At 41.6% G+C, this 27,111-nt stretch overlaps 3 protein-coding genes across 5 annotated transcripts in view; 2 read left to right on the top strand and 1 right to left on the bottom strand.

Moving 5' to 3' along the window:
• LOC136364293 (L-threonine ammonia-lyase-like) overlaps nucleotides 1-3,170 on the bottom strand; it is a 32,590-nt gene extending 29,420 nt beyond the window's left edge. For 2 of the 3 annotated variants that reach the window (XM_066324138.1, XM_066324140.1), the window contains exon 1: nucleotides 2,753-3,015. In XM_066324138.1, the coding sequence (XP_066180235.1) occupies nucleotides 2,753-2,886 (134 nt within the window). In that variant the 5' untranslated portion in view covers nucleotides 2,887-3,015. Of the gene's footprint in view, nucleotides 1-2,752 lie in introns of all 3 variants that reach the window. The other variant, XM_066324139.1, reaches the window with a different exon arrangement.
• Nucleotides 1-27,111, top strand: part of TMEM254 (transmembrane protein 254) — a 76,603-nt gene that overhangs the window by 40,355 nt on the left and 9,137 nt on the right. The window lies entirely within an intron of this gene.
• PLAC9 (placenta associated 9) lies at nucleotides 14,196-26,517 on the top strand. The gene is made up of 4 exons (XM_066324145.1): nucleotides 14,196-14,328; nucleotides 24,047-24,144; nucleotides 25,056-25,176; nucleotides 26,335-26,517. Exons 1-4 carry the CDS (start codon nucleotides 14,271-14,273, stop codon nucleotides 26,343-26,345), a joined length of 288 nt encoding a protein of 95 aa, XP_066180242.1. The 5' UTR covers nucleotides 14,196-14,270; the 3' UTR covers nucleotides 26,346-26,517.

Here is a 27,111-nt window from a genome sequence, read left to right as displayed (position 1 = left end):
TTCCAACTCTAATGCCCAGCTTGGGCTGAGCAGTCACAAAATGTTAACCTCGAATACCACTTCAAACTCAAATGCACATGTTGTCTACGTGTGGATTTGAATTTTGTCCTTTTTAATGTTTTGGGTGTAGGGGTTTCTTAAGCTCATACCTATATCCTGCCGTCATCTTGAGGCTCCCTGAAGACTTCCCTGGAGCACACTGACCAAGAGACATTGGTAAGATACAGCTTTAGAATATTTGTCATCTGCTCTCAGGTAACTGGGCTCAGATCTTATGCCTGCAAGTTCAGAATACCTACTAAGGCAAAAGGTGTTCCCTTTAAAGTAACTTCTGCCTCTTTCCTCAGTGTTAAGCAGAGATGGGTCATGTATACGGGGCAAGGCAGGGGAGCAGCCTGCTGCAGGGAGCAGTCTGCTTGGCTTATGACTGCAATGTGACTGGGATCTGCTCTTACAGGAGTGAGAATGAGGCAGTCCCACGATATGACAGAGTGGGCCCTTTCCCTCAACCAAATCCCTTTTATCCAGAACCTCTCCAGCTTCATTAATCCTTCTAATTCCATGTCCCAGCACTGTCTCCTCTGACCCTTCTCACTGCCTGAGCCTCCCAGACCCCTCTGATACTTTCCTTGTTTGCTGCAATCCCCTTTCCCAGTAGCTCCTGAACATTCTTGTTCCATTTCAACTCCTACATTTTTACCCATGCCCAAATATATCCAAATACTGCAATAGCAGCAATTCTTTAAAGCATCTCAGAAACTTGTGCAAGTAGGATTTTATGAAAGAAAAAATGGTGGAAAAACAGAGGCTTGCTGAGATAAAAGTGTCAAGAAGGATCATAACAAATGTCATCTTCACTACCAGGAATTCCAGGTCATGCACTCTGTAGTGTCTGAGTGCCCTGGACACCACTACAAGATGACAAGTAGACTCCTGCAGGCACAGGGAAAGAACACAAAATCTCTCTTTGACAATAAATTTAAAACAGATCAAAGACAATACTGCACTCTAAATATGACTGTCTTGAATTATCAGTATTTTGTGTAATACTAGTACTTAGACACCCATCCAAGACTATATTGCTCCAACTAGTGGCACATACAGGATGGAAATGCATATAATGCATTTCAATAAAATGCATGTCTGAAATTTATCTACCTAAACCCTATGCAAAGTGATTGTTCCTAAGCCACACAGGAATCACCAACACCTTCCCCTAAACAGAAAGACAAGTTCAGCAAATATTAGCTCAACTTTATTGATGGAAACTGGGACACAGATCCAGTGACTTGCCTAAGACTTCCGCAGGGCTATTTATCAGTGTCTTAAAGACAAAGAGATCAGGGCTTAGTAACCAGCCTGGAGACAAAGTGTGAGCACTGTGACCATCCAGCACAGATAGGTACATAATAACCAAGCCTTGGGACTAACAGGGCTTTATAACTCTACCCACCACAGAGAGGTCTGACAAACCCATGTCACACTGCACCAGCAGCACACACAAAGAAAGCTCAAGCTCATGCAGGAAACAGCCAAGCTGTATTACCACCTCTGATAAAATCCCTCCTTACTTTTAGTAAGTCAGATTTACCAGAGCTGGAGCCTGGCACTATATATGCCTTCATCTGTGGTCTATTGCCATTCTTCTGTACACACTGTGGACATGTCATTGCTTACTGCTGGCAGTGGCAACTGGGTGTCAGCCATTAAATAGATAACACCAGAAAAACCAATCTGAAAGCAGGAAGATTTCACAAGGCCACTCATCATGGAAATGTTGAAGCAGAGGTAACTGTCTCTCAAACTGACCCATCCCTCTCAAAAGTTCTTGTAAGATGTTCACAGCTGTGAATGTCAAATGATCACTATCCAACACTGCACACAAGTTTGGCAGCTAAAACTCTTCAAGGAATTAAACTTTTTCCTAAGTTGAATGTATTCTGAGTCTAGAGGTTTTCTGGTGACTAACACATCTCCATAATCCACTTCAGTTAGGAACAAATAGCGTAACTCAAATAGAGGAAAGAGTGGTCCTGAAAGGAGATTGTCAGTGAACTGCAGAACAGGTCATATCACAAGTGACTTTGGGCAAGCCCTTTCTGCAGGGCAGATCTTGTCTTTCCCTTTATTAACAGCATCAGGCCCACTGAAACAATTCATGACTTAAATGTTAACAACATCTGTGATGAGGAGATGAAGGAAATGAGAATTGCTCCTTGTTTGTCCTTTGTTTAGCCACATCTGCCTAAACAGTGATCTCAATAGTGGTGTCCAGATAATAAAACTGAGGGAGAAACAAACTATGGAAAAGGTTAAGAATGAGGTTGCACAACAGCACCATGCCATGTGTGTGCACAGCCTCAGCTCATGCTACACAAGCACACTAGATGACTCTTAAATTCCATCTACTGCATCCAAATCTGAAAACAGGAATTTAAGATCACCATAAGCACCATAACAAAGACAACCACAGAGCTGTAATAACAGGATCTGGCATGGGCTATCCCAAGATAAATTTTCAGCAGTCCATTCATCTGTCTAGGGTTATTTCTGATTCTGTACCCATGAAGAAATAAAAATCTGAACTCTGAGGACTAAAAATATTCAAATATCCACCATTTCTAGTGGATGCTTCCGAGAGCAACTCATACCCACAGAATCCTGGGAGATTATGGAAAATTACAAACAACTTCCTGAATTTTTTTTGTTTGATTTTTTTAAGAAAGTAAGGAAAGGAAAAAGAAAGCATTACCTATACAGCACAGCGACTAAATAAACAACGAGGCGAAGCAAAACTCCAACTACGACACCATAAGGAGGCAGGAGGGGTCCAGGGGTCGCCATGTCCGTGGGCCTGGCCCTGGGTGGACCCCGAGGGCTGACCATGACCCCTGAGGGGGATAAAGGAGCACTCTAGCTCTAAGTCAGACAGCAAGATTCTCCAACCTTTGCCAGAAAGGATCGTAGTCTTCGTCTTCCCTGTAGCGGTCCCTGGGACTTCTGTTTTTTAAGACCCTGAAGTAGATAAACTGTGCTGCAAAATTCATTGTAACTCCTGGTGCAAAACAAAGCTGGAGACTGCTGGCAGGGGACACACCTGCCTGTGAGAAGTGTCAGCCCTGCGCTGCCTGGGTGGGAAATCGCAGGCAATGTGCTGTAAGCAGCTCTCAGTGCTGGCTGGGGGGGAAGTGCCTTTGAGGGAGATGGCTGCTGCTATTTAAAGAGATTATTTCAGAGCCCAACCTGTCCTTGTCAATTTGAGTCAGGGCCTGGATTACTCTTGGGTGACGCTCTGTTAGCAGGACACTTGAAGCTTTAGTTACTTACTGCTTAGCTGTGGAGCATGATCCCAACCAGCTGCAGGGCCCACGACTGAGCAGCAGGAAAGGGGTGCCAGGTTTGGGGTGCTTGAGTCTCTGCAGGGATCCTTCAAGGCAGCTTGAAGGGGACACAGGTCCCCATGACTGAGGCACAGAGGAGACAGCTCAGTTAGTTCGGGTCTTCTCTTGGCACAAGGCCCTGTAGCAGAAAAATACAAGTATATAAATCATAAAGAAAAGACAGGCTAGGAAGCACTGTAGCAACAGTTACTATATCTGTGTAGATATCTGTTATATCTATCTAGATGGGATTTATAGATCTATATAGGAATATATACATGTGTGTGTGTGTGTGTGTGTACATATACATATATACACACATATTATATATAAACTCCATCTAAATTTGTCTTCCTTTGCCCCGAGAGAGCCCAGCAAAGGCAGAGTCACAGTTCCAGATAGAGAATGGCTGTGCAGGGGGATGGGGCACAGGTCCTTCTGTGGTACCTATCCTCCCAAATATATTCCTGATGTATGCAGTGCTGTCTCCAGACTGCCTGGAGGTGGACCAGGTATCCATTTCCAGGTATGAGCGGTCCCTCAGTACCCTCTGCTTTCTACTGAGAGCATACAAAATCTTTATCTCCAAAATAGAGAACCTGTCATAAAATCTAACTCGAGCTGTGACTTAACTGTCCCACAGGATATCAGGAGAAATACTATAATCTAATTTTCATGGGAGAGTCAGAATAAATGATCAAATCATCTTCTGGGATCTCTGGAAAGTCTGAGCTGTGCTGGTGGAGCCTTTCCTACCCTGGTGTGGCAGGCAGGCCCATGTTCTCTTGACTCCATCAGTACTGATGAAGCTCCAGATTGACCATTTTTTCCAGTTTCTTACACACAAAGCCCTCTTATTCTTCCTTTTCCAAGTGGTGGATGTGCAGGTTGTGGTGGTGCCATGTGCTACAAGTGGCCACAGCCCAGCAGCACACTGCTACCAGGAGAGATGAGGAAAAAATGCACTCAGCTGCTGCCAGCACTTGCAGCCCTGCAGCCAAGTTACATTCAGGCCAACTTCACTGGTGCCTTGAAGTGCAGAGGGAAGGCAAGGGGAGTCACTGCTTTGTCCACAAAACATCTGAACTGCAATGGTGGGCAGGAAATGGAACTTCACAGCAGTGAAAATGGCAATTCCTTTGGCTTTCGGGTATCTGGGGGTGCAGACTGATGCACTCAAGTCTTGACAAGAATTCAGTTCCTCACAAACAAGGCTGTGATCTGCAGTTGACACTTGTAGACTGCATTGCACAGTAAAAGGACATCTGGGACCATTTGGTCAAGAAGCTGGAAAAAAATTCACCAAGCTGTTGCATGACAGAAGTACATGAAGCACTGAATTGCTATCCCTGTAAAACACTCTCAAACAAGCAGCCAGCTATAGAAAAAGGATAATGGAGAATTTCTGCTGCAGATTTCAGCCCATGTCAAACATTCTTTCAAAGCCTCCAAACTCATTCACAGTGCTTAAAAAACCACCACAATTACCACAAGAAGGAAAAACTAGCTTTCAGCTTTGATTTTTTTCTTTTACATGGGTGTAAGGAAGAGATAAATAGGATATAATTATATTGCTAGTACAGTGAAGTGATATCTAACACAATTGCCATGAAAGTGTCAAGGTCAACACTAAGTTACAGGTCACCCCAGATGACATTTCTTTTCAAATCTAGAGTTTCTTACTTCCTTCCCAGCTGTTCTTTGGTTGGTCCTAAGGGAAGAAGGAAGCCAATGCCTCAGTGCTGTATATCTTTCCAAAGGTTTCATTTACAACTTCCATGCTGCCACCACTCACATTTTGTGTGTTTGTGCGAGGAAATCATCGTTCCTATCAGCCCAGCTTTAGGCTGAGACATCAGTAACACCAGACTCAGTCAGAGGCACTGGGTACATCTGAAATGGCACTTATTGGGAAGTGCTTTTACCCACATCATCATCAAATATCTTTTACTTAGATAATTTTTAGTCCAAAGAAAGAAATAAACCACACATTTAATCAAGGGACAGAACTGAAATTCAGTGTTTGTGCGCTGGTGTGTAAAAAAAAGCAATGATTGGGACTGGAAAGAATTGGAAAATCCAAGTCTCAGAATAACAGTATCACCAGGTCATATATAACTGCCAGCCTTCCTCCCTCAGTCCCTGGTGCAAAAGCCATTAAAAATAGCATAATGTGGAGAGCAACAGCTGCTTCTTTTTCTAGAAAACCTTTTAAACAAGGTTATGCGGCACTTTTCCTGAACTAAAAAATAAAATAGAACCATTTTGCTGTCAGAATGGAAAACAATGCTTCATTTTCTTGAAACCAGAGAGAACTCAGTTTGGACAGTACTGAGAAAAATAGCTATGGACATTGTAAATAAGGACTTTATTGAATTACAGGACTTGAAAGATTGTTTTGAAGAGCTAGCCAAGCTTTTCCCCACACTAAATAAAATTAATAACATTTCCAACCTCAGTGAGAACAGCATGGGTGGGAAGTGATAGTCTATCCAAAGCAGAGAATTCTTTACAGAATTTGATCACTTGCAGAAGGAAAGAGGGTGGAGACAGTCTGCAGTTATGCCAAGAAAAACAATAAAAGTTTCTCAGAGAAGAGCAACTCAGAAAACCAAAATGATAATTGAGGATTATGTAACATATTGATGCAAATGTGGTGGTAAACCACTGAATCAGTATGGATAAAGAAATTCAGACAACTCATAAAAAACTTCCACCTAAAAAAAAAGAAAGACAAAAAAGGGAAAAAAAAAAAAAAAAAGAAGAAAAAAAAGAATAGGCACCAAAAAGCTTTCTATCTCCTTCTAATTAAAGATACTAATTTAACTCCTATCTCAGATTCATCATAAATTAATATTCGTAGAGCAGACTGGAGTTTCAGCCCCCAATATTTACATATGTATTTGTTTATATTTATCAGAGAGCAGCTGATAAATACATTGACCTACGGCAGTAAAATATCAGGTTCCCATTTGCTATCTTTAGGGATCTCAGAAAAGGCTGACAAGGTAGATTGAAATCAGTGGAAACAGAAGTAGCTTCCTCAAGGTGTATTTCACAGAGCCTGAAAGAAAGGGCAGGCATCAATTCAAAGAACACATTTCTTTGAGGCAAAAAGAGCAAAAGGCAACAGGGAAGCCTGGATGTGCTTTATCTAAAGTTATGGGACAGACTGTATCTGTTTTATGTAAACATTTTGCGGGAAGGATGAGATATTTCTCAAGGCAAAGAGACAGAAGTTTACATTAGAGTCCAAAAATTATCTCCTCAAAATGGTATCTATATCTATAAGAGGACTAATACTTGGATGTTGAACCAATAGTATCAGATGAGGAAAAACTGGCAGCACAAAGCTTGTGTCTTGCTGTTACAAAAAAAATGTACATTCTCTTCTACTGAGACTAAATAACTGATAAGAACCAGCAAAATATCTTGTGCTGCCATTTGGGATATTTAACTGTGTGTAACATCTTGCTTATCTCACTTTCAAGTGGTAGGATAACATTTCTAATACATTCAGAGGCAGCAGATTAGCATTGCAGATGCAAGAAAGTACTCAGTAGCCTATTTTAAGCCACATCTTCGAATAACGTGAGATCCCTTACATTGTCACTGGCTCCAGGGGTTTTGTCCATCTGGGTCTAAAGCCCTGCTCATGCAGTTGTGTTCACACAGAGTGGAAGTGCACTGGCTGAAGCCCACACAGGGAATTGCTGAAAATCCACATTTGGTTGTCTGTGCAGAGAACAGCAACTGCGATCAGCAGCCTCACTTCTGCTTTTCCATACGCATTAAACCATCACGGTGGCACCACATAATTTCAAAGTGCTACTGCAATAATTTCTTCTCACTAGCGGAGATCATCACACATTCAAATGGCAAGTGAAGGTGAGCTGAGACACAGTTAATTTGGAGGGTTTTAAACAGACTTAACTCTCAAAGGGATTCTGATTAGCCTATACATAACTACTACACGCCGCTTTCAGAGGCTTCGAATGCCTTCGGAGATGTGTGGCCCAGCAGCAGAGAGCAGCTGGCGGTTCCCGCGGAGGCAGACGGCGCTGGCCGCACACCTGAGCGGGGCACGGACTGAGCTCCGCCTCCCGCAGCCCACCCCGCTCAAGGTCAGGTACGTAACAGCCGGGGCCGCTCCTTAGTGCGAGCGCTCATTGATCCAAATCCCCCTGGCGCCCGTCCCGCTGTGTCTAATTAGAGCGCTGACCTCGGCAGGTCACGCCGCGCCGGGATCAGCTCCCCGGGCTGTGCCCAGCGCTGCGGCGGCAGGAGGAGCCGAGGGCGCCGCCGGAGCCAAAGGCGGGGCAGCAGACGGAGCGGCCGCGGGGGAACTGGTGGGCAGAAATAGGTGACCGCAGTGCCGCCGGAGAGGCAGCTCCCCAGCTGCCAGGGGCCTTGCACAGGGGTTTGCCAGCCTCCCCCCGGCCCCTTCTGCCCGGCTGCTCCCCGCACCTTGCCCGGCCTCCGCCCGCTCCCGCGCTCCCCTTCCAGCCGTGCCATCAGCGCGGGGCAGGCAAACCCCTCCCAGTGGCCCCAGCAGAACACTTCGTGCACCCGGGACTGCTCTGATTTCTTCTAAATTCCAACGATAGGCTTTTGCCCCATCGGCTTCTCCTAATTCACTTTTTTAATGATAAAGAGATTACTTCAGAATTATTTATAGCATCCCGATGATTCAATTGGCTCCTGTCCTCACCTTTGATGCTTCTTATTCCTCGAACACATGCAATGAACCCTCCATTTCCCTTCGACTTTTTAATCCTCTAATCTTGTATTTTGTCTTTTCTCAGTGTTAATGAGAAAAGACATTAGATAGTCACCACTGTGAAAGTCATCCCTTCATTATTGTGTTGATGGCAAAAAGTAGTATTCAAAAAGATAAAAACAGGGAGCACTTACAGAAATAAAATTTACAGAATGACATAGATTAATATCTGCATTAAAACATATTATTTCTGTTATTCTTAAAACGAATTCCAGTGGTGGGAACAAACTGGAACTGAATTAAAGAACCTTTGGGACAGATAATCTAAAGCATTTTACTGCATCTGGACAGAATACTGTAACAGCTCTTTTAGCTTACTTTGAGCCAACTGGTCTCTTAAGGCAAGGAAGGCTGCCCTAAAATCTGACATTGGAAAAAGCATCCATGCTATCCCAATTTCCTACATGGATGCTGCTTCAGGTGATAATTCTTGGTCCTACTTCTTTCATCCTAACAATAACTAAACTATGCATGCAGATACAACAAACTAATAGCAAGTGTAGCCACCATCAGGCTCCCTCCTAAATACATATGGAACCAATTGCACTTTAACGAACTCATTAGAAAAAAATTCTAGAAAAGGGGTGGAGGACAATAGTCAAGTTCACATCTGTTTTCCAACAATTGGAGTTAATGTCCCGCCTCTAGAGTTTGTGGAGTGTGCTAATCTGTTCATTTGTTCATATGCTCACAAGGTTTTTCATGTCTTGGATCAGCTTTTAATAGAAATTTTTTCATGGGCCCTTCTTGTCCTTCTTATGGTTATACTACTTCCCTATGGCAACTACCACAAATTCTATTTAGCAGTGGCATTATGAAAGTATTTAAGTTGTCTTTTATTGCAGCTTTTCGGCTGGAATTAAAGAAGTGGGAAGTCAGTACCATACAGTAATAACTAGCTGTACTGTTGGGGAATCTTGCTGGACAGGATCCATCATGTGATTAACTACACAGGCAGCAGGATGAAAAAAAGTTCATACACATTCTTGTTCGCTCTCTGCCTGGAAATATGTGCTGGAAGCATGTTTGAAGAAAAATTGCAGCTAAAGACGTAAGGGATCTCTAATAACAAAGGAACTACTATCATACTGCTACAGTATTGCATATTCAGTCACACGTATTTTAAAAGGAATTTTAACCAGGGATTTTTACTGCATTGGCTTTAAAATTATACACATACTGTAAATTTTCAGAGAAATGGCAGTGGAGTGATTAGCTTGGCTTCTCTCTCTGGCAAGTCATTCCTCCCCTTGCAAGTCTCCATGACCTTGTGGTAATTAGGAGGAAAGGAGACCAGGCTGAGTAGCAAACAAAAACGGGATTTATTTCCAGCTGTTTCTCTGTTTGGTTAGGTATCTCCACTCACATGGCAAACATTATCTATATTCAAAAGCTTCACGTACATGGCTGATGCCTTCCCTAATAGAGAAAGGTACATAGCTTTAAGTAACAGACCTTTGCTATACTGCTGTTTGTCATGACTCATGTTCAGCAAGGTGCTACTCAACGCATGAATAGCTTCTCAGATATTGGCAGGTCCTTCATGGAATGAAATTGCGGCTTCAGTTGCAAGCAATTATCTCATTTAATTGGTGTGGTTTGCAATATGATCTGCTAAAGACACTAGCTGCGTAATTCTAATTTGGGAATAATCAAGTACTTCCCCCATATTATTTTCCCTGAATATTATCCACCACAGACTCACAGATCTATTTCGCGTTTTTACGTGACGCAAATAGGTGCACATAAAGTTACAACAGCAAAGGGCCACTACCTTCTGCAACAGAAAATAGAGCAAATATCAGATCAGCATGTGTGCAATATAAGACTGGGAGTCAAGAGACTATTCCTGAATCACTAATTTTGCAGGGAATATAGTTAATCCAACTTTCTAAGGACAAAGGTTTCTTTTCACTTAAATGGGTGGGGACACTGCGTATCATATTTCATAGGGTTCCTGAGGAATGGCCAGGCTTCATAAAATGCCTGAAATCTGTCAAATGAAAGGGCATAACAAACACAAAGCAAACAACATAATTCACTCATATTCCACATGACCCACCTTTTCCTTCAGCTTTCTGATTCAGTTTCCTTGTGGATCATTGCTCAGGAAGCTGAAGCCACAGACTGAAAACAGCCTGAAGCCATGGGATGCTTACCTAATGCTGGCAAACAGAATCCAGCCTAGTGTGCTGGCACCAAGATGACACCAGAGAGTCAATTCCTGCAGCTGACTCACTGCTGGCTTCAGGCGTAGCCCAAAATGTATTGTTTTGAAGAAGGCTGGATCAGAGTTGTCTGTTCCATGACACACACTTGTTAACTTCTCCAGGGAGGGCAGAGACAGAGCTGATCTTCACAGTGCTTCACACTGTGAACCATGTGATACGGGTTCTTAACTGCATCAGAGATTGTGCCTCTACGACAACAGCAGGAGAACTTGTCACTTTTTGATGTCCCCTGCAAATTGAGATAATAAATAGTGTTATTATCTCAATAATAACCAACAGACCAGAGAGGGGCTTGCACTGGCACAGAACATGAAGGTAACACAGAACATCACTCATTCAAGGCTGCAGCCACAAGACCTGTAACTCCAACAGAGGCGTGCCCCATGAACAGTCTCTCCATGGAGACTGCCAGGCTTGTGTGCTAGGAATCACTACTATCCAAAGCTTTAAATGGCAGTGTCTACTTCATTCTAGTGAAATCACCGCTGCAAGGGGCCCTTCCTCTCTTCACCAAACAGAAGCACTGTTGATGAGCAGACTTCTGCTTCCCTGAGAAGCAGCCCAAAAGCTGCATACCTGCTCTGCACAAATCGGCCTCTCCAGGTAATAAAATTCTGCTTCTGCATCTGTTCAACAACTGTTCCAAGCCAGCAGGGAGAAACCAAATGAATTAGGAGAGTGAAAGTGACCTCTTCCAAATGGATCATGTAACAAGTCTCAATTTATATCTCAACAGCCTCCAAGTAGCAAGAACTGGTCATGAGCAGCTGACGGAAGTTAAGCCTTTGATGAGAGCCTGAGGTACCTCCACAGTCTCTAATGGAGAGGAATCTTCTCTCAGGGGAGTAGGCAGGCTACACAGACCTTGCACTGATTTCATCATCCAGCAGTGTTAAATCCAGGGAGGTGATTACACTCTTTCATTTCCTGCTCTTCAGGGTAAGGCACTTTCCTCTCCCTACAAGGTTTGGTTTCCTACTATATTTTTGTCTCCTGAAGTAATCTCCACTTAATTTTCTCTGTGTTTCACATGAAGTCCTGTTTTTCCCAAGAGTTTGCTTAGCTATAACCTTTGTCATCCCCTGCTGCAGGATTTCATGCCCAATAAAAATGGGATTTTTTCACATGGTACTTATGTCTTCTGGCAACATATACACTTTATTTAGTCCATTCCTTCTCCCTATGCACCCTGTGGGATCACTGTGCAGTTATTTATTGCTTTTGCCAAGCATGTAACTAGTCCAAGAAAGAGATACAGAAAGACTGTACCAAAAACAAACAAAAAAGCACCTCCCAAAATAGACTTAATCCTTATGTTTGCTCTCCCTTTCACCAATCTGCCTGCTGGCATAAATTCACATCCCTGTTCACTGGTATGCTTTTTTTGGCTGCCAGTATCTTGGGAACATCTCAACAGCTGGATTTTGTGCAAACCTACATTCATATGATCTCATTGTGTTCTCTATATGGCCATTTCCAAGATGAATGTGCTAAAGAATGCTTTCTCTGATGGTAATCATTTACTGACTAACTTCTCAGAACATAAATATGTTTGCATCATATTCTTTCTTCTGCTCTCACATTTTCTGTCTCCTGAAAAATTGCTTCACAATGTAATGGGTATTGTCACAACCCCAGATTTTTGGTACTTTAGTTGCCAGTTGTCTTACCCTGCAGCTTCCTTCTGAGTATTTATAAATTACAAAAGCAATCTGAGGCAATAAACCAAGATGACCAAAAATCTTCAGGACAGGTAGTCCTACTGAAAAGCAGAATCTCACTTGGCAGAAATATTCCTTCTGGCTACATTCCCCTGCAGTGGAAAAAACTACTCTCTGATTACAGAAACAACCCCTGGAGGATAATACTAGAGAAAACCCACACTATTTTGTTTAGTTCTCCATGACTATCAGACCAGCACCTCACTATAGTCAAACATAACACAGTATGCAAAAATATGCAGCAAGTGCCTTAGAGGAACTGAGCTGTTCCAGGAGCCCGAGAGCAATTGAGGAGGAACCTCAAGGAAATTTGCTGTCAAGGGGGTGAGTGGCGTCAGCAAAGGTGGTCTGGAATGGAAATTGCCATATTTTTTTACAGTGTTTTGAAGGGAAAACTGTCTCAATGAATGTTCATTGCTTTTTAGTGTGTGGCATAGAGGATGTCAGAGAGAGCTTGCAGAAATGTTCCTTGAACAGGCTCTCTTTGCAATAGAGAGAATGCATTGGGTGATTCTGCTTAAAAAAGGACAGAGGCAAGGGACAAACACCTTCAGAAAACAGCAGCCAACTATTCATAAATATTCTTCTTCAGCTCCCCAGTCCCCTCTCTTCAAAGCACAGACAACACACATATAATGTTTCACTTCAAAATCACAGCCTGCCACATCAGCATCTCATATTGAAACACAGGATAAAACTGAGGGTACACTCACTGTTACCTTTTGCAGTTCCCCTCTCAGGACCTGGTAATAAGAAAATTAGGATTTATGTAAATTTTCAGCAGGCATTATCAAATTTATTCTCAAAACAAGAATTCATAAGAATTTCAGTATAGAACATAGTGATTCAAGCCAAAACACCCAGAAAAACACTGCCATTCCAATGTTCATAGCTAATTTAATTTTTTTATTTCATAAAAATGTTAACTTATTCAAACCAACCCTGAGGGCTCTATGCCTCATCAAAGTTATCAGCTTAATTCCAGGCACAGAATCTTTGTCACTGAGGTTATTTTGCCTTGCAACTGAGCTTACAACTTAACTTGTTACAGAAGCCACTGAAAATGATTATGTTTTAAACTCTAAGATAGCATCTCTACAGGATCATTTTCAGATACTCAACTAACTTGATTTTTTTGACTGTTAAAGACCAAGGAAATCCATTCTAGTTCTAAGAGTCTATTTTCAGTGGTTAAAATACTGTCTATCCTGAACAATTAGGATTTTTTTTAGGATTAACTAGGATGCCTTACTGGCCTCTCATTTTTTCTTGCAATAGCTTGAAAAAAGATAACTCAAATGAATATGAGGAACAATACCAGTATTTTAACACCACCCTAGAGGGGTCAAAGGCTGATGCTTATCAGTCAACACTTAGGAATCTGCAGAACAAACAATGTTCAACCAAGATCCTCCTAAAAATCACACATGTTGTCAGGCTACCACGAATAGTGCTATTTCTGCATGTGGTGTTACCAGGCCAAATCAATTTTAAAACCCTGCCAAACTGAGAAGAGCTCAGGTGGCTCCTCAGAAGATCCTATGATATTGTCCAGAGATAAAACCAGAGACAGATGTCACCTCCCACAGGACTGCCACACATTGCACTGGCCAAGGAAGACGTTTCTGCACCCTTCAAAAGAGCATATAATGGTAAAAGCCCTGTAAGCTCACAAGATCTAAAGATACCATGTTTTCCAATGCTCCTGCTTTGCCTGCCCCAGATGAAATTCTACAGGGAAAGAAACATCCAACATCCCTTCTCCCTCCTTTCTCCCTTCCTTTCTTTGCCCCACTTGCTGTATTTACAGGATGCAAAGCTTTTCATCGCATTCCATTGTAATCCAATAATCATGTAAACTATTAATCATGTTAATAAATACAATCGTAAAAAAACATAACTTTGGGGAGCCTGGGCCACTTCCAGCTTGCCTGGATAGCTGGACTGTGCATGGAGCTGGAGGAGTGTTTTTTAAAAGGAGGGAAGCAGAAGAGAACAGCTTAAGAATCTTGGCTCAGGCTGGGCATATTTCCGCCTAACTCTGGCTAAACCTCAGCACGAAGGGCTGGACGAGGAGCCGATAGGAAGCCGGGCAGGGAGGGAGGGAGGCTGCGGGACTCTGCAGCACAGCCACGGCACAGCCCGGGCAGCTGTAACCATGCTTCTCCTCTGGGCACTGGCATTTCTTCTAGTCCTGCAGGAGCAAGATCCTTTAGGTAAGTGACTCTGAACTTGCAAAGCAAGCTTCATCTTAGTATGGTCAAAGCCTTTGCATGGGGTGGGAGGGGGAGGCAAATAACTGCTTAATTTCTCTAGGGATCGTATGTGAAGGTGCCACAGGTATGTGTCAAAATTCTGTGGTCATGTTGATTTTAAGAGGTAAAACTCCATTTTTGTGACATTAAATCCTGTCCTGTAGGCATATTGCTTTAGTCGAGATTTTTTACTTACAGGAGATAGTATCACTCTGCCTTCAGAAATTTAGAACCACATTGAAGTGCTACAGACAGTGCTCTGAATTTCCATAATTACTGTTCTGGCAGCCATATTAATATCACATTAATACACTTGGAAATGAGATTGAAGTTAAAGGTGATTAGAGAAAGATTCTCCTTTATTCAAAGCCTTCTTTTTAAATTTCCTGGTAACAGCATCACAATTTTATTTCTTCTTCTTTGGATTGCTTATTCTTGAGATTTTGAGGTACATAATGACTTCTCCAAAAGCCTTTCAAGAGCAAAGTATAAACAGAGAACATCTGATAAGCCTGCATCTGAATTCTACTTTCATTAACAAGAGATTAGGGCTGAATAACCTATAATCACATTGTAGTGTGACTGAAAGCTATTCAGTTTGGCTGGTTCAAGGGTTTACAGTCCCTGTGTAACCACAAACCTGGCTTCCCAGCCTGTTTGTATTACATCTTTCCTGCTAGCCGAGGCTCAGCTTTATTTTCCCTCCGGTCCTACTTTCTTGACAGCACAATAGGTGTATTTCATGGCAGGGTAGCAAGATCCTATTACATTCAAAACATTTCCTGAAAAACTGTTAGTCCCTTCTGCCCCCAAGCTCTAGACACTCTTCCTTGCCCTGACTCCCTCCTACTTAACTGGCTTTGTGATGTTTATCTCAGTGATGAACTGAAATATCAATGCAAGAGCAAGAGCATTCTGACTTGTGTTCACTCCACAAGAATTCACTATCCTCTTGTGAGTTTTGCAAGCTTCACCAAAATAAATGCAGAATTAAAGAAAATAAAATAAGGCTTTGTCTATTTCCCCTAAAAAGTATGGTTTTAACCTCAAATCATTCACAAACTCAGATAAAATCCAGTTAATTAGAAGAGCACTTCCATAATAACTGCAGTTATAACTAGCACCCAGTATCATGCTCAGTCAGCAAATCACGTTTATGGTGTACATCATGCAAAATGAGAAATTTTGTGTCTGTCATGGCCAGGAGAGCACCCTGTCTGACTGAAGGCTTAAAAAAGCCATCCCCACTTTTCATCTGCTACTCTTGAGTTGGGAAACGTAAGGTTTGATTCCCTTGCAGATCCCCCCATCCTAACTCCTCTTGTAAATTATTCAGCCAAACTAGAATTTACCTTTTAATTCAACCATCAATATAAACAATCTCCTATTCAAAGAGCTCAGCCTCCAAATCACGCAGGAGGAGAGGCTGGCATGGGGACCCTTCTGGATGCAACCACGTGCTCCTGCCACAGTTTATAGCGCTTTGCTGCCGGTGCTGGGGCAATTGTGGGGCGCTGCTCAAATGCAGCACACAATGTATCCTGGAGCACGGTACCTGCCCCATTTAAACGTGTTTATCTTCTTACAAAAACATCCAGGCAAATCTGGTTCTGAGGGGTGTGGCAGGCCAAGAGCAATGCTTTTGCTCCGTGTTTATGCGTGGCAGAGAGGTGACCCGGAGCTCCTGGATAAACAAGTGCCTGGCAAGGAGGCTGCCCCCGCCACCCGGGCCATGGCAGAGCTCACCAAACACCCAGCGTCCTGCAGGGAGATTCCAGGGGAGGCCCTGCTGCTCCACACTGCGCCGTGATTCACTTTGAAACAGCACAACTTCCATTCGGTTTGCACTACAGGTTAAAGTAAACCAAGTGTATCAATGTTTTTCTTCATTCACCTAACGTTTCATGAATTCTCAAAATCTTTTGAATCCTCTGATATTCCCATGCAATATCAAAGCTGGGAAGATCTATAAGCTAGAGCATTATCTGGAAACTGGAAAAAAAGAATCCTTTGAGAACAGCCAGATTCTGCCCCAAATTGACCATTTGCATTATCACAGAGGAGCGTTTTTCCTCTAGGAGATTAAACCACTGCATTGTAGAATAAAAGTCACAGTAAAAATTTATGATAGGTACCCTATTTCAGACCAGACTTGGACTCATATTTCTCTACTAACAAATTAATAAAGGTTTAACCTATACTCTATGTTATAGGTATTTTCTGTCCTTACAGAAACCTCTTAGCATTATTATCTCCAATGCAAGGATTACAGTCTTTGCAGAACCCACCTCTGAGCTCCAACAAGGAAGGGGAAGTAAAGCTTATGACAACAAAGTGTACCCAGAAATCAGTGTTAAGATTATGAGGCATCTGGAGATCAGGATTCAGTGCAGAAGTCAGCCTTTTATAAAGAGATTTTATACATCTGTAAAGCCCTATGTTTGCTTATGTCTAGTTCTGTGGATTTTAAACGTGTAAAGCAAAAGTTAAGACCAAACTCTCCCCCAAAATAGGAGGTTAGAAATATAGGACTCCTGTTGTTCATTTGCAGGGTGTGGCTCTTTCCATAAACACAGCTGAAATGCTCTGGTTGAAGCAGGTGTAAGTCCTGGGCCTGAATGTATGTATGTATATACATATGTATGTGTGTGTATGTGTGTGTGTGTATTTCCCCTTCTCTCACTAGTCTACTTCCTTAGTTGTTGCTGAATACATGAACTGTCTGCCAAGAGAAAATATATCTTCAAGCATGTTCTTAGATTTGTTTAGATATTACAAAAAAAAAAACCTAAAATGATATTCTTTCATTGTACTTATTTCTTTTTACTACCATGACTTAGGCATATGAAAACTACACAGTCAAAGAGCTGACTAATAAGTCACAGACTCACCTCACCCACTCCCTGTGACCATAGTTTCTATTACTAAACACAGACCAAAAGCCATATCCTCAGAAAATTGAGAAACTCTTTATCCCCTGATACCAGTGGTTATCCTCAAATTGATGGTAGCATCCATTATTTATGTATGTATCTCACATCCTCCATTTTTGAGCCAGCCTTAAGCTCACTAATTCTGCACAATTTGGATTCTTTATGTACACTAAGACACAGCTCCTCTTCTTCCCAAACAGCTTCCCCTTCTCTACACATGAGTATGTCCTATAGAACTTCTAACTATAATGCTCCTAATATTTAGCCTTAGTTTCCATAACAAAGATATATTCACACAGAAGTAAATACATAATAAAGGCAAACTTTTCTGCAGCCCAAAGCATCATTGTAAGATACAGCATGAATTAGAGTAACATACCTGCTAATTATGTAGCTCTCTTATCAGTCCAGTTCCCTGTAGTTGTTTTCCACTGGAGCAGCAAGTGCAAGAGGATATTCTCTGGCTGCTTGTTCAGAAGACCAGCATGCTAAAGACACGCTCCAAGTCAACAGTTCCCTCACAGGAACACTTAATTGCTATCCTTCTTCCTTTGAATGAAAATACATAAAACTTAAGTGCTTCTTACAATCACAAATATGGTGAAAGAGCAGAAAAAGGAAAGTAGCTTTTCAAGAAGCAGTTTTGCTTCTGGCACATAGCCATGGCAGGGGCTCAGATTTTTCTGTGCCTTAAAAAAAAAATCACCCACTGGAAGCACGAACTCTCCCTGGCCTTGTGCATTCCCTCTCAGTCTCCACTGCTGGGTAAGTGAGAGATGGATCCCCTTATGAAATGAGAATTACATGGGTCAAATAGGAAAAGAATAGCAAAATCTCCCTGTAAATGAAGTAGTTTTACACAGAAATACATACTATCTAGTCAGGAACAATTTCTGTGAGGCCTCATTTCCGGTTTTGTACATTTCACAAGCACAAGTGATGCATGGTCAGAGCAGAACACACCGTGACACAAGGTCCCACACACAGGTGGATGAGACAGACCAGGTAGAGATGTGAGAACTCGTGGGCTGGTGCCTCACCCACCTTCATTAATACATTCTACAACCCAGGGGATTCCCCCTTTGCTCCTTCTCTTTCAGGTAAAAAAGAAATAAAACAAGTACAATCTTAACTGATGTAGCATCTGAAGTAATATTCATAGTAGCATATTCTACACCTTGATGAAGAGAGTCTGAACCAGGTCTGCAATTCTGGAATTTAACTTTCTGATATGCTGATCTAGCTTCTAAAATTAATATTAAAAATAACTAATTTGATGGAAAAAACTAACTTCAGGATGTTTCCCTTATCAGAGAATCATAACTCTTGGATTCCAGAGAAATCCCTTGGATTTTTTATCATGTTTGAAACCTTTCCAAGACTCGACATTCAGGCAGCAGTTAAAGTATTCAGTGAATGCATAGATTACAGATTAAATGCTATTCAGGGATTAAAAACTTTCTATGTACCTTCTTGAAATTAAAAAACCCAAACAAACAAACCAACCCCAAAACAAAAAACAAAAGCCAAAATAACCAACCAAACAAAAAACCAAAAACAAACCAAGAAAAAACAATCTTCCCACAACTCCTGAATTTCAGATCTTCCTATACTGTTTCCTGTCTAATACACAATGCCTGCTTTCCATCTCCTGCTTTGGATAGCTCATATTTACCCTGTATGAAATTAGCCTTGTCATTCTGGCATAAAAGCTAGAGCCTAGTAAAGGTGTGTGTACATTTAAATATTTACATGTATAGGTATATATTTACATGTATCTATAAGTAAACCCATGCAGTTTCCTCCCGTATGAAGCATATGGCAGTGTGTAAGTTGCTAAAGAATTTTATATATTTACTGCAATTCCTGCAGTCTTTATTGCAATCACCAAAGATAAGAATTCCCTTATTTTTAAAAAAATAGAGACTAAACTCAAAAAAGTGATTCAGAGGTGTCTAAATCACAGCTTAGCACTAGTGTTTTATGGATTATAGGCAGAAAGATGTTCTATGTCCAGTTAAAGACATGCTTCTGAGTGGCTACGAACTTGAAGGGAATTTGCCCTAAAAAGCATTTTTAATTCAACACTTGCTATCCAAATCAATTATTTTTTATGTCCTAACAATAAAATTTGATATGACTTGAGTTATATATCACATCTCAAAATGAATTGGGGCATACTGGTGATAATGAAACTGGTAGTAACACAGGAAGTTAATTCAGTAGTTCCATATCCAAGGGTGCCAATGTAATTAAGAGCTGACATTGCTGGAAACCAACTCTGATACCTTGAAAAACAGCCCCCAAAATTAAATATGACTAACAGTTTTAGCTTAACATAGTCTGTGATGAGAAAGCACTAGTACTGATTGTTATTAGTATCAGTTCAGGTTCAAAGCAATTGAATCTTTCCTGAATTCAGCTGCAAGTTATCTTCATCAATCACTTTTGAAAACGATGTGATTTCTTGAGCTAGCATTTCAAAGTTAAATGCAAATTTCAAAGTGGAATCCAGCACTTCTATTTAGAGAAAAAATAATTTAAGCAAGGATCAGCAAATCCATTAAAAATCTGTTGCATTCCTCCCGTATTGGTTTGTGGATTCATCATTTGAACTTGATCCTCCAGTTCATGACCTTTCTCCTGTTAGAACATAAATCATTACTACTGCCATTCCTTTTCTCATCAAAGGCTACTTGGCCACCTTATACTATATGCTCCAGGAATAAAATGATACTACTAAACCTAAGGCAGTGTAAACAAAAACACATAGCACAGCATGTTTTCTTGGAGAGTTAGACGTGTTCTCCTTTATTCCCCTTGCTCTAGCACATGTTTTCAGGCTTCCTCATTTGCCATCTGGTTCCTGTTTCAATCTCCCATGTCTTTGACTTGGCTTCTGGCCTGCTTTGTTTTACCCCTCCCACCCTACTGAGCACAAAGAACTTGCAGTCAACTTTCAAAACCACACTGATCACAGAACGAAGCAAAAGAATTTTACAGGTTTTAAGACCAATGGGGACATTGTGGTCACTCACCTTGACCTCCTCTGTAATGCAGACCAAAGAACCCAACCCAGCAATTTCTAGATCAAGCCTGTAACTTCGTTTGGACCAGCAATGTGTCATTAGGAAGGATACTTTAGAAGACTTACCAGATATGTGTGGTCACATACTTCAGTTTTGGCAGTGCTAGTAACCACAGAAAATGACAGCAGAGAGGCACTTGCTCAGGTTTATTCTGATGCTTACCATTAGCAACTACTTGGATGATGAAAATGAACCATTTAACAGCACATGGATATAAAGAACCCTGACAGTCCTAGAAGGGAACTTTGTCAGGGAGCACAGTGAAGCAACATCTTGCAGGCTGGGAGAATATATCAAATGTACAGGAGGCAGAAGAGCTTGTCTGAGGGGCATTCTTAATCTAAGGCCTCTGCTCATAACCTGGTTAGGTAAGGCTGTTTTGAGTCTCCTTCATTGCTGTTTCTCTCGCTTTCTATAAGATCAAGTTTTGTACAGTCAGGCTGACCATGATACATAGATCTTACTCTCCCATCATGCTGCTTTTTTCAAACTTTAAGCATGTTCTTCTACCAAACAGATCCTTATTAACAAACCAGTTCAGAGATGCTCCATTTCCGTGCTGGTGTCTGACTGCATCACAGCCCACAGTGGTTAGAACTACCCAGATTTACGGGCACCATCAGTGCAGCACGGAGGCTTAATCAGAAGAAAAAAGGCATGACTCACTTTCTTATCTTGAACAGGAGAGTTCTGGTTCTTGATGGAAAGTAGCCACCCTATATATCAAATAGAATGGATTTAAAGAATTTAACTAAACAGCTCACTTGCAAGAAACATCAGGTGGAAATTTGCAGATGAGACATTAACTGAAAGGTAATGTTCTCTCTGCCATACTGAAATGTTACAAGTGTCTACATGAAATAATCTATTAAGTGTCAAATGAGAGATTTAAGACATTGAAATATGCCTCCCACACACTTGCCTAAGATGTCAGTTGCAAACACGGACACATTTTAAATATGTAACTTATATGGCATACAAACACTGCACTTTTAAAAGTGGTTAGCTTCAAAACTTACTACCAACGTTGTCTGTATTTATGCATGTGCTGTGAAACACAGACAAGTAAAAATTTCAATTTACATTTTAAAAAATGTTTCTTCAGTAACTTCAGAAGGCAAGTACCTGGAAGTATCCTAAAAGGTCATTAGTCTTTTGCTTGCATAGTTTGCAGTCTTCCACTCTTTACACTGTGACCCTTATTGCTACATGAAGTAGAGATGCTGCTGGAGTAAGGTCAGTGCTAAAGGCAGATTGTGTCCCTTTCTTTCACCAGTTGCAATAAAGAAGGGCAGCACTCATAAGCAACATTCCATGTGCTCTCTTTGAGCACATGGAAATTACTGCTTTGGCTGAATTGCCTGACCATAGTGACCCAGATATGTGCCATATTTACAAAGGACCGGATGTGTCTGTGAACAGCCCATCCCACAGATAAAGCTGTGGCTTAAGAGCTAAAGCCAGACAACAGAATAACAATGAGTGTTTTGGGCAGCCAAAGCCTCAAGCCAGGACTCAGAAAAAAGAAGAAATCTACACTGACAAAGCACTGGCTGCCCAGCAAGCAGCAGCTGAAAGAGCCTGTTCTGGCATGGTGCTGAAGGGGCAGTTACAGGAGCCTGAGCAGCTCTGTTCCGGTGTGAAAGTCACTAACAACACATGGACATGCAAGTCCTGAGAGGGTTTCTCCTAGCTCAGCCCTTGCACAGCTCCCAGCTCCATACTGTGAGGACGATAACTAGACAGGCTTTTGCTCACAGTAGCCCTTAGCCTTGCTAACATCAGCTTAGGCTAATGCTAATATTAACTTATGCTTGGCCTGTTCATCAAATTTTTAGGCACTGCACTAATTCTATGGTTCTGAGTGATATCTTACAGCCTGCCAAACTAGGATGAGACACTTTATCCTCCTTCAGTACGCCCATTAGAACTGATAATGCAGCAGTGTGCTTTGAGCAGTGGAAAGCTGTCTCCTGCCGTGTCAGGAGAGGAACCCACCACCCCAAGGAACCAAGAGCTACTGAGTCCTGTGTCTCACAACAGCTCCTTTACCTTGTTCTCTAGACGCACACAAAGCTGTGAAGTGCTTTGCTAAGCTCACAGTAAGATACAACAACCTTACATTGGCTTTACAAACCTGTCACGGTATGTATACTTGTGCTTTGAACAAGCGTCAGTCACCCGTCGTGTCTAACTCCCCACCTACAAACACCTGCCTAGACAATCAGCCAGCACAATTTCAGCATCTCCACATACTGTTCCAGTCTTAATGGAAATAAAACATGTAAAGAAGCAAATTTTTTGAGAAATAGCATGGTTCACTTGACCACTAACAGTGGTCAACACTTATAAACCACCACCACTAGCAGTAGAGAGGATAAAAGGCAACTGCAAAGCAGCTAGTGATGAAATACCGGCTGTATTTCAGCACTGTCCTGTAAGTAGTCAGTCTTTGGGATTCTGTCCTAACAGCACCATCTTCTGGTGGCTGCACTAAAAAAAACCCCAACCAAATCTCTGCCAAACAAATTTCTAAATAATGCCCAGTAAGTCAGGTCACATTATAACCCCTCATCCTCTCCATCCTCCACCCTCCAATTCCAAGGATGCCATTCCAACTCAGAGTACATATCTCATTCCTCCCAAACTGCAATGATCCTTACTGACACATTTGCCATCACCTGATGCCTACACACTCCAAAAATCTTGGCACAGGCTTAAGATGAAGCACTGCAGCAGTTCCAAATCACTGCTCTGGCACAGCAGTACTTAAGACAGAATGACAGTGTTACAACCAAACAATGAGTTGCTGTTGCTTCCTCATTATCATAGCTGCTTCAATCATCAAACAAGAGCAAAACCTAACTTCACGTGCAGGAAGATACGTTATCACTTTAGCACAGTTTAAAATATTCCACTACAGCCCTCTGCACACATGTGAAAATGTAAATGTTACTGAATGCTGCACAGAAATTATAAAAATAAAATAGGCTCCACTAAAGCATGGACACAAGCAGCCATTGACCTTTCATGGAGCACAGCCAGCAGAATGAAAAGTTCAAAGAGCAAGAGCTCATGAGTACTGAGAGGTAAACACAGATAACTGACAGAGACATGTGACCATACACGAGTCAGCAAATGTGCATATTTTGTTTCCCTTCCCATTGCTAAGTCAGACTGTCAGGAACAACTTTCTGGCACAAAAAAATCATCAGCCATCATCAGCATCCATTTAGATAGTGAACAAGCTTAGCTACCCTTCAAAGCTTTACTGCACCAGCTGCTTCTGAAGAAAATCTACAAGGAACCAGTGTGTCAGGCAGATCTTCTCAACAGTTAGGTTTTACACTTAAGGGAGACAGAGTGACAGCCTGTAAACTTACCCTACACAGGTAGGAATAAACAGATTATGTGAAACACACACATAAACAAAACAAACACCTGCGGCAAGAGAAAACACCTTTTCCAATCAACATGACGTGTGCAGGCAAGGAGACATTCAGCACAGGGGCACAGCTGTAGTTATTGGAAAAGAAGTTCAATTCCTACATTTGGTTCACAAACAATGCTGTGTAGCATGCAAAATACAATTTCAGAAATCAGAAAGGCAAGGATTGCTATTAACCCTGTGCTACTTAACTGTGTCTGTATTTCCAGCTGCCGCAGATCCTGTCAGTATGGTACCTGGAAGTTTGGAAGGAGAAAGCTGGTGTAATGAACATATGCTCCACGAACGCTTAGATATTATTGAAGAGGTAAGAGGGATTATGCTCACTCCTGAACCTTACCAGACCTCTGCCCTATCCTTTTGACCAAAAAAAGATGTTTCTACACAGTGTCCCTTGTTGATTTTATTCTAGTCAAGGTTGGACTACTTTTTTCAGACGTCATAGTTTATAACTATCCATAAAGCCATTATCACCAGAAATATATCATCTTGATGAATTCCAAAACAATGATTAACAATTTATTTTATATCAGCCTTTTCTAGAAAGTTTATAACTGTGCCTTTAACCTAAAAATCTCAGAATCAGTATTTGTAAATTTTCACATTGGCTTATGGGTATATGTGAGTCCTGCAGGTAACTCCAAGACTGACAGAGGAGTTTCTGCTCACCCCTGCTGACACTTAAGCGTTAAATGAATTCTATGACTGGGATTCTAGGAAAACTGAAAAGTTTGATTTTTTTTCAGTACTCACAAGATACCTGCTGTTCTCAGCTGGGTAGTTCACAGACTCCATGATGTGGTTCTCAAATGGCAGCATTACCTCTCTTCTGCTCCAGTTCCAGCCCTTTTCTTTCCACCCCATCAGCTCCTCTCATCGTCCATGCAGATTCTTTTATTGCATATAATAAATCACATTTATCTCAGAAATGAGAAAGAATTAAAAACAAACTAATGCAAAGCTTCAAGAAGTCAAACTCTGCTTTACACAGGGTGCTGTTAATAGAACCCTTGCAAAACCAAGTGCTAATACTCGGTGCCACTAGAGGCCAGCAGAACACAAGAAATGTTTAAACCTGCAATGCGCAACACAGACTAAATTAGGTGTTGGCCTTACAGGACATGAGGTTTGCATCTCCGCAAACACAGCTGGTGCAATTCCCTCCACTTGATCCTTTGACTACCTTCTTTCTCCATTTGTCTCTCTTGTTTCCATTAGAAGGTAATAAAAACAGTAGAGCACCTAGAATCAGAAGTCAAATCGCTCCTCAACATCATCAGCGAGACAACACTGAACATCCCCACCGTTCCAGAAACTCCACTTATAGACATTTTTGATGGTCAGTATCTGCTCAGGTATAACCTAAGTTGAAAAAAAGGGTTATATATGTTATTAATAAATATGCTATATTTTTTCTCTCAAGACGTGAACCAATTCCTTCATTCAACTCAGGGTAGCTAAGACCTCAGAACTGGGGACCTCAGGACCCCAGTTCTGGGTCCAGTTTGGAAAGTCAGATTTCAACAACCACGAAAGAGAGGGCTTGGAGAAAAGGAAGCAACTCACCTTAGAACAGGAAGACAGATTGAGTTATCTCAAGGTCACTTTCAGATTTAATGTTCTGTGATTCTTTAGCTTCATGTGTGACAAAATAAGGGAGGGCAACAAAATATTTTAAAAATTGGAGTTATTCCCACTTTGATAGCCTAAATCCAACTTTGACACGTAAGCCCCTCACATAAAATATGCTCCTGGATAAACGTTTTTGGAATAAATTAAACCAAAACAGAAATCAATTGGATGGGACCACCTATTCTACTCACTCTCTTATAATGCTCTATGCTCTTCATCCTCTGCCTAAATATCAATAGTGAGTGCATTTCACAAGGTGAGACACTCTTGGTGGAAAATAAACCACTTAGGGACAGATATGAGCACCCACAGACACATTTGTGAAGTCAGTTCTGTCAGTGCTGGGCTGTTTGTTCATTTAAGGTAGCTGTACCTGGGCACACCACAGTGCACGTACATGATGGAAATGAGGTTGAGGTAGACAGCAGTAGAGTTTATGCTGGGTTTTGGTTCTCAGTTGGCTGTATGAATCTGGTCACCAGGACTGATAATGTCCTCCCCGACTTCGTTATCCATTGAAGGTTACAGCTTTCTGTGAGGGGCAGTTAACGGGTTAACAATGAAGTTATTCCCCTGCAATGGAAGGGGGTATTCCAGTAAAAGTATTGCAGTGAATTTAATATGGAAATCAGCACATTTGCAATAAATCTACAGCAAGTACTACTCAGATGGATCTTGCAACAACTTCCAAATTGCTCAAGAATTACAGATTGGACCTTCCCTGTATGATTTTGTGAATCAAAGTGGCAATGTCCCACTTTAGAGTTGCAAGATTCATGTTTTAAATGAGATTTATCCACAAAGATTGATCCTTATTATATCCTATTGATCCTTAAAATAATTACATCAACTCTTCTCTATACAGATACCAGCTGAGCACTGTGAAGACAGAAGACAGCTGAATATAACAATGTGGTTGTCATAAACAGTTGCCCTTCTGATCATTTAATAAGCTTGCATTTCCAGAATTTGTGCAGGGTGAACAACCCTGAGCTGTAGTTTGCCTTCTGTGTTGCTGTGCTTTATAATAAAAAGTTATTTGCTCTCAGACACTGTTTCAAACTTTGCATTCTAAGTCTTTCAGGAGCCCTACTTCATCAAAACTGCCTTTCAGATACAGCACTGTCAGTAAGAAAATAAGATCAGGTGGTGTTCAGGACTAAAGCACAGCTAACAAACTTCCCCTAACTCAAAAGCTTCCTCCTACCCCTGCAAAGAAGTGAACTCTTGCTATTTGTTTTAGCCAACAAGACTTCCAGCTGCAAATACCTCTCAAGACATGCTCAGATTGTCTGACAGAAATGAATGTGTGGTCTGCCTTTGGACACAGGACCCTCTGCTGCCACTGACCAGAATGGGAGTTCTGTCAGCCGTCCCAGTTAGAATCATTTACACACACAGCTACCATATTCTGTAATCTTTACATTCCCCCGCCTTGCCATGGTGACAAATGCAATCCAGAATTAGATCCAGGACACTGACTTTTTCTTTCAAGACAAACAGCAATACAACTTCTAGAAAAAAGAACCTGACTGACCCTTACACAACAGAGGGAGCACACTTCTGGATATGGGTGAAGTAAGGGGAATGTGCACTGTTGATGAACAAGCAGTCTATTTTCACTGACCTAGTTACAAAACCT

The sequence above is a fragment of the Sylvia atricapilla genome, chromosome 8 (assembly GCF_009819655.1).
Source record: "Sylvia atricapilla isolate bSylAtr1 chromosome 8, bSylAtr1.pri, whole genome shotgun sequence".
Lineage (NCBI taxonomy): Eukaryota > Metazoa > Chordata > Aves > Passeriformes > Sylviidae > Sylvia > Sylvia atricapilla.
Note: the sequence above shows the minus strand (reverse complement) of the source record. Positions and strands in the feature narration are given on the sequence as shown.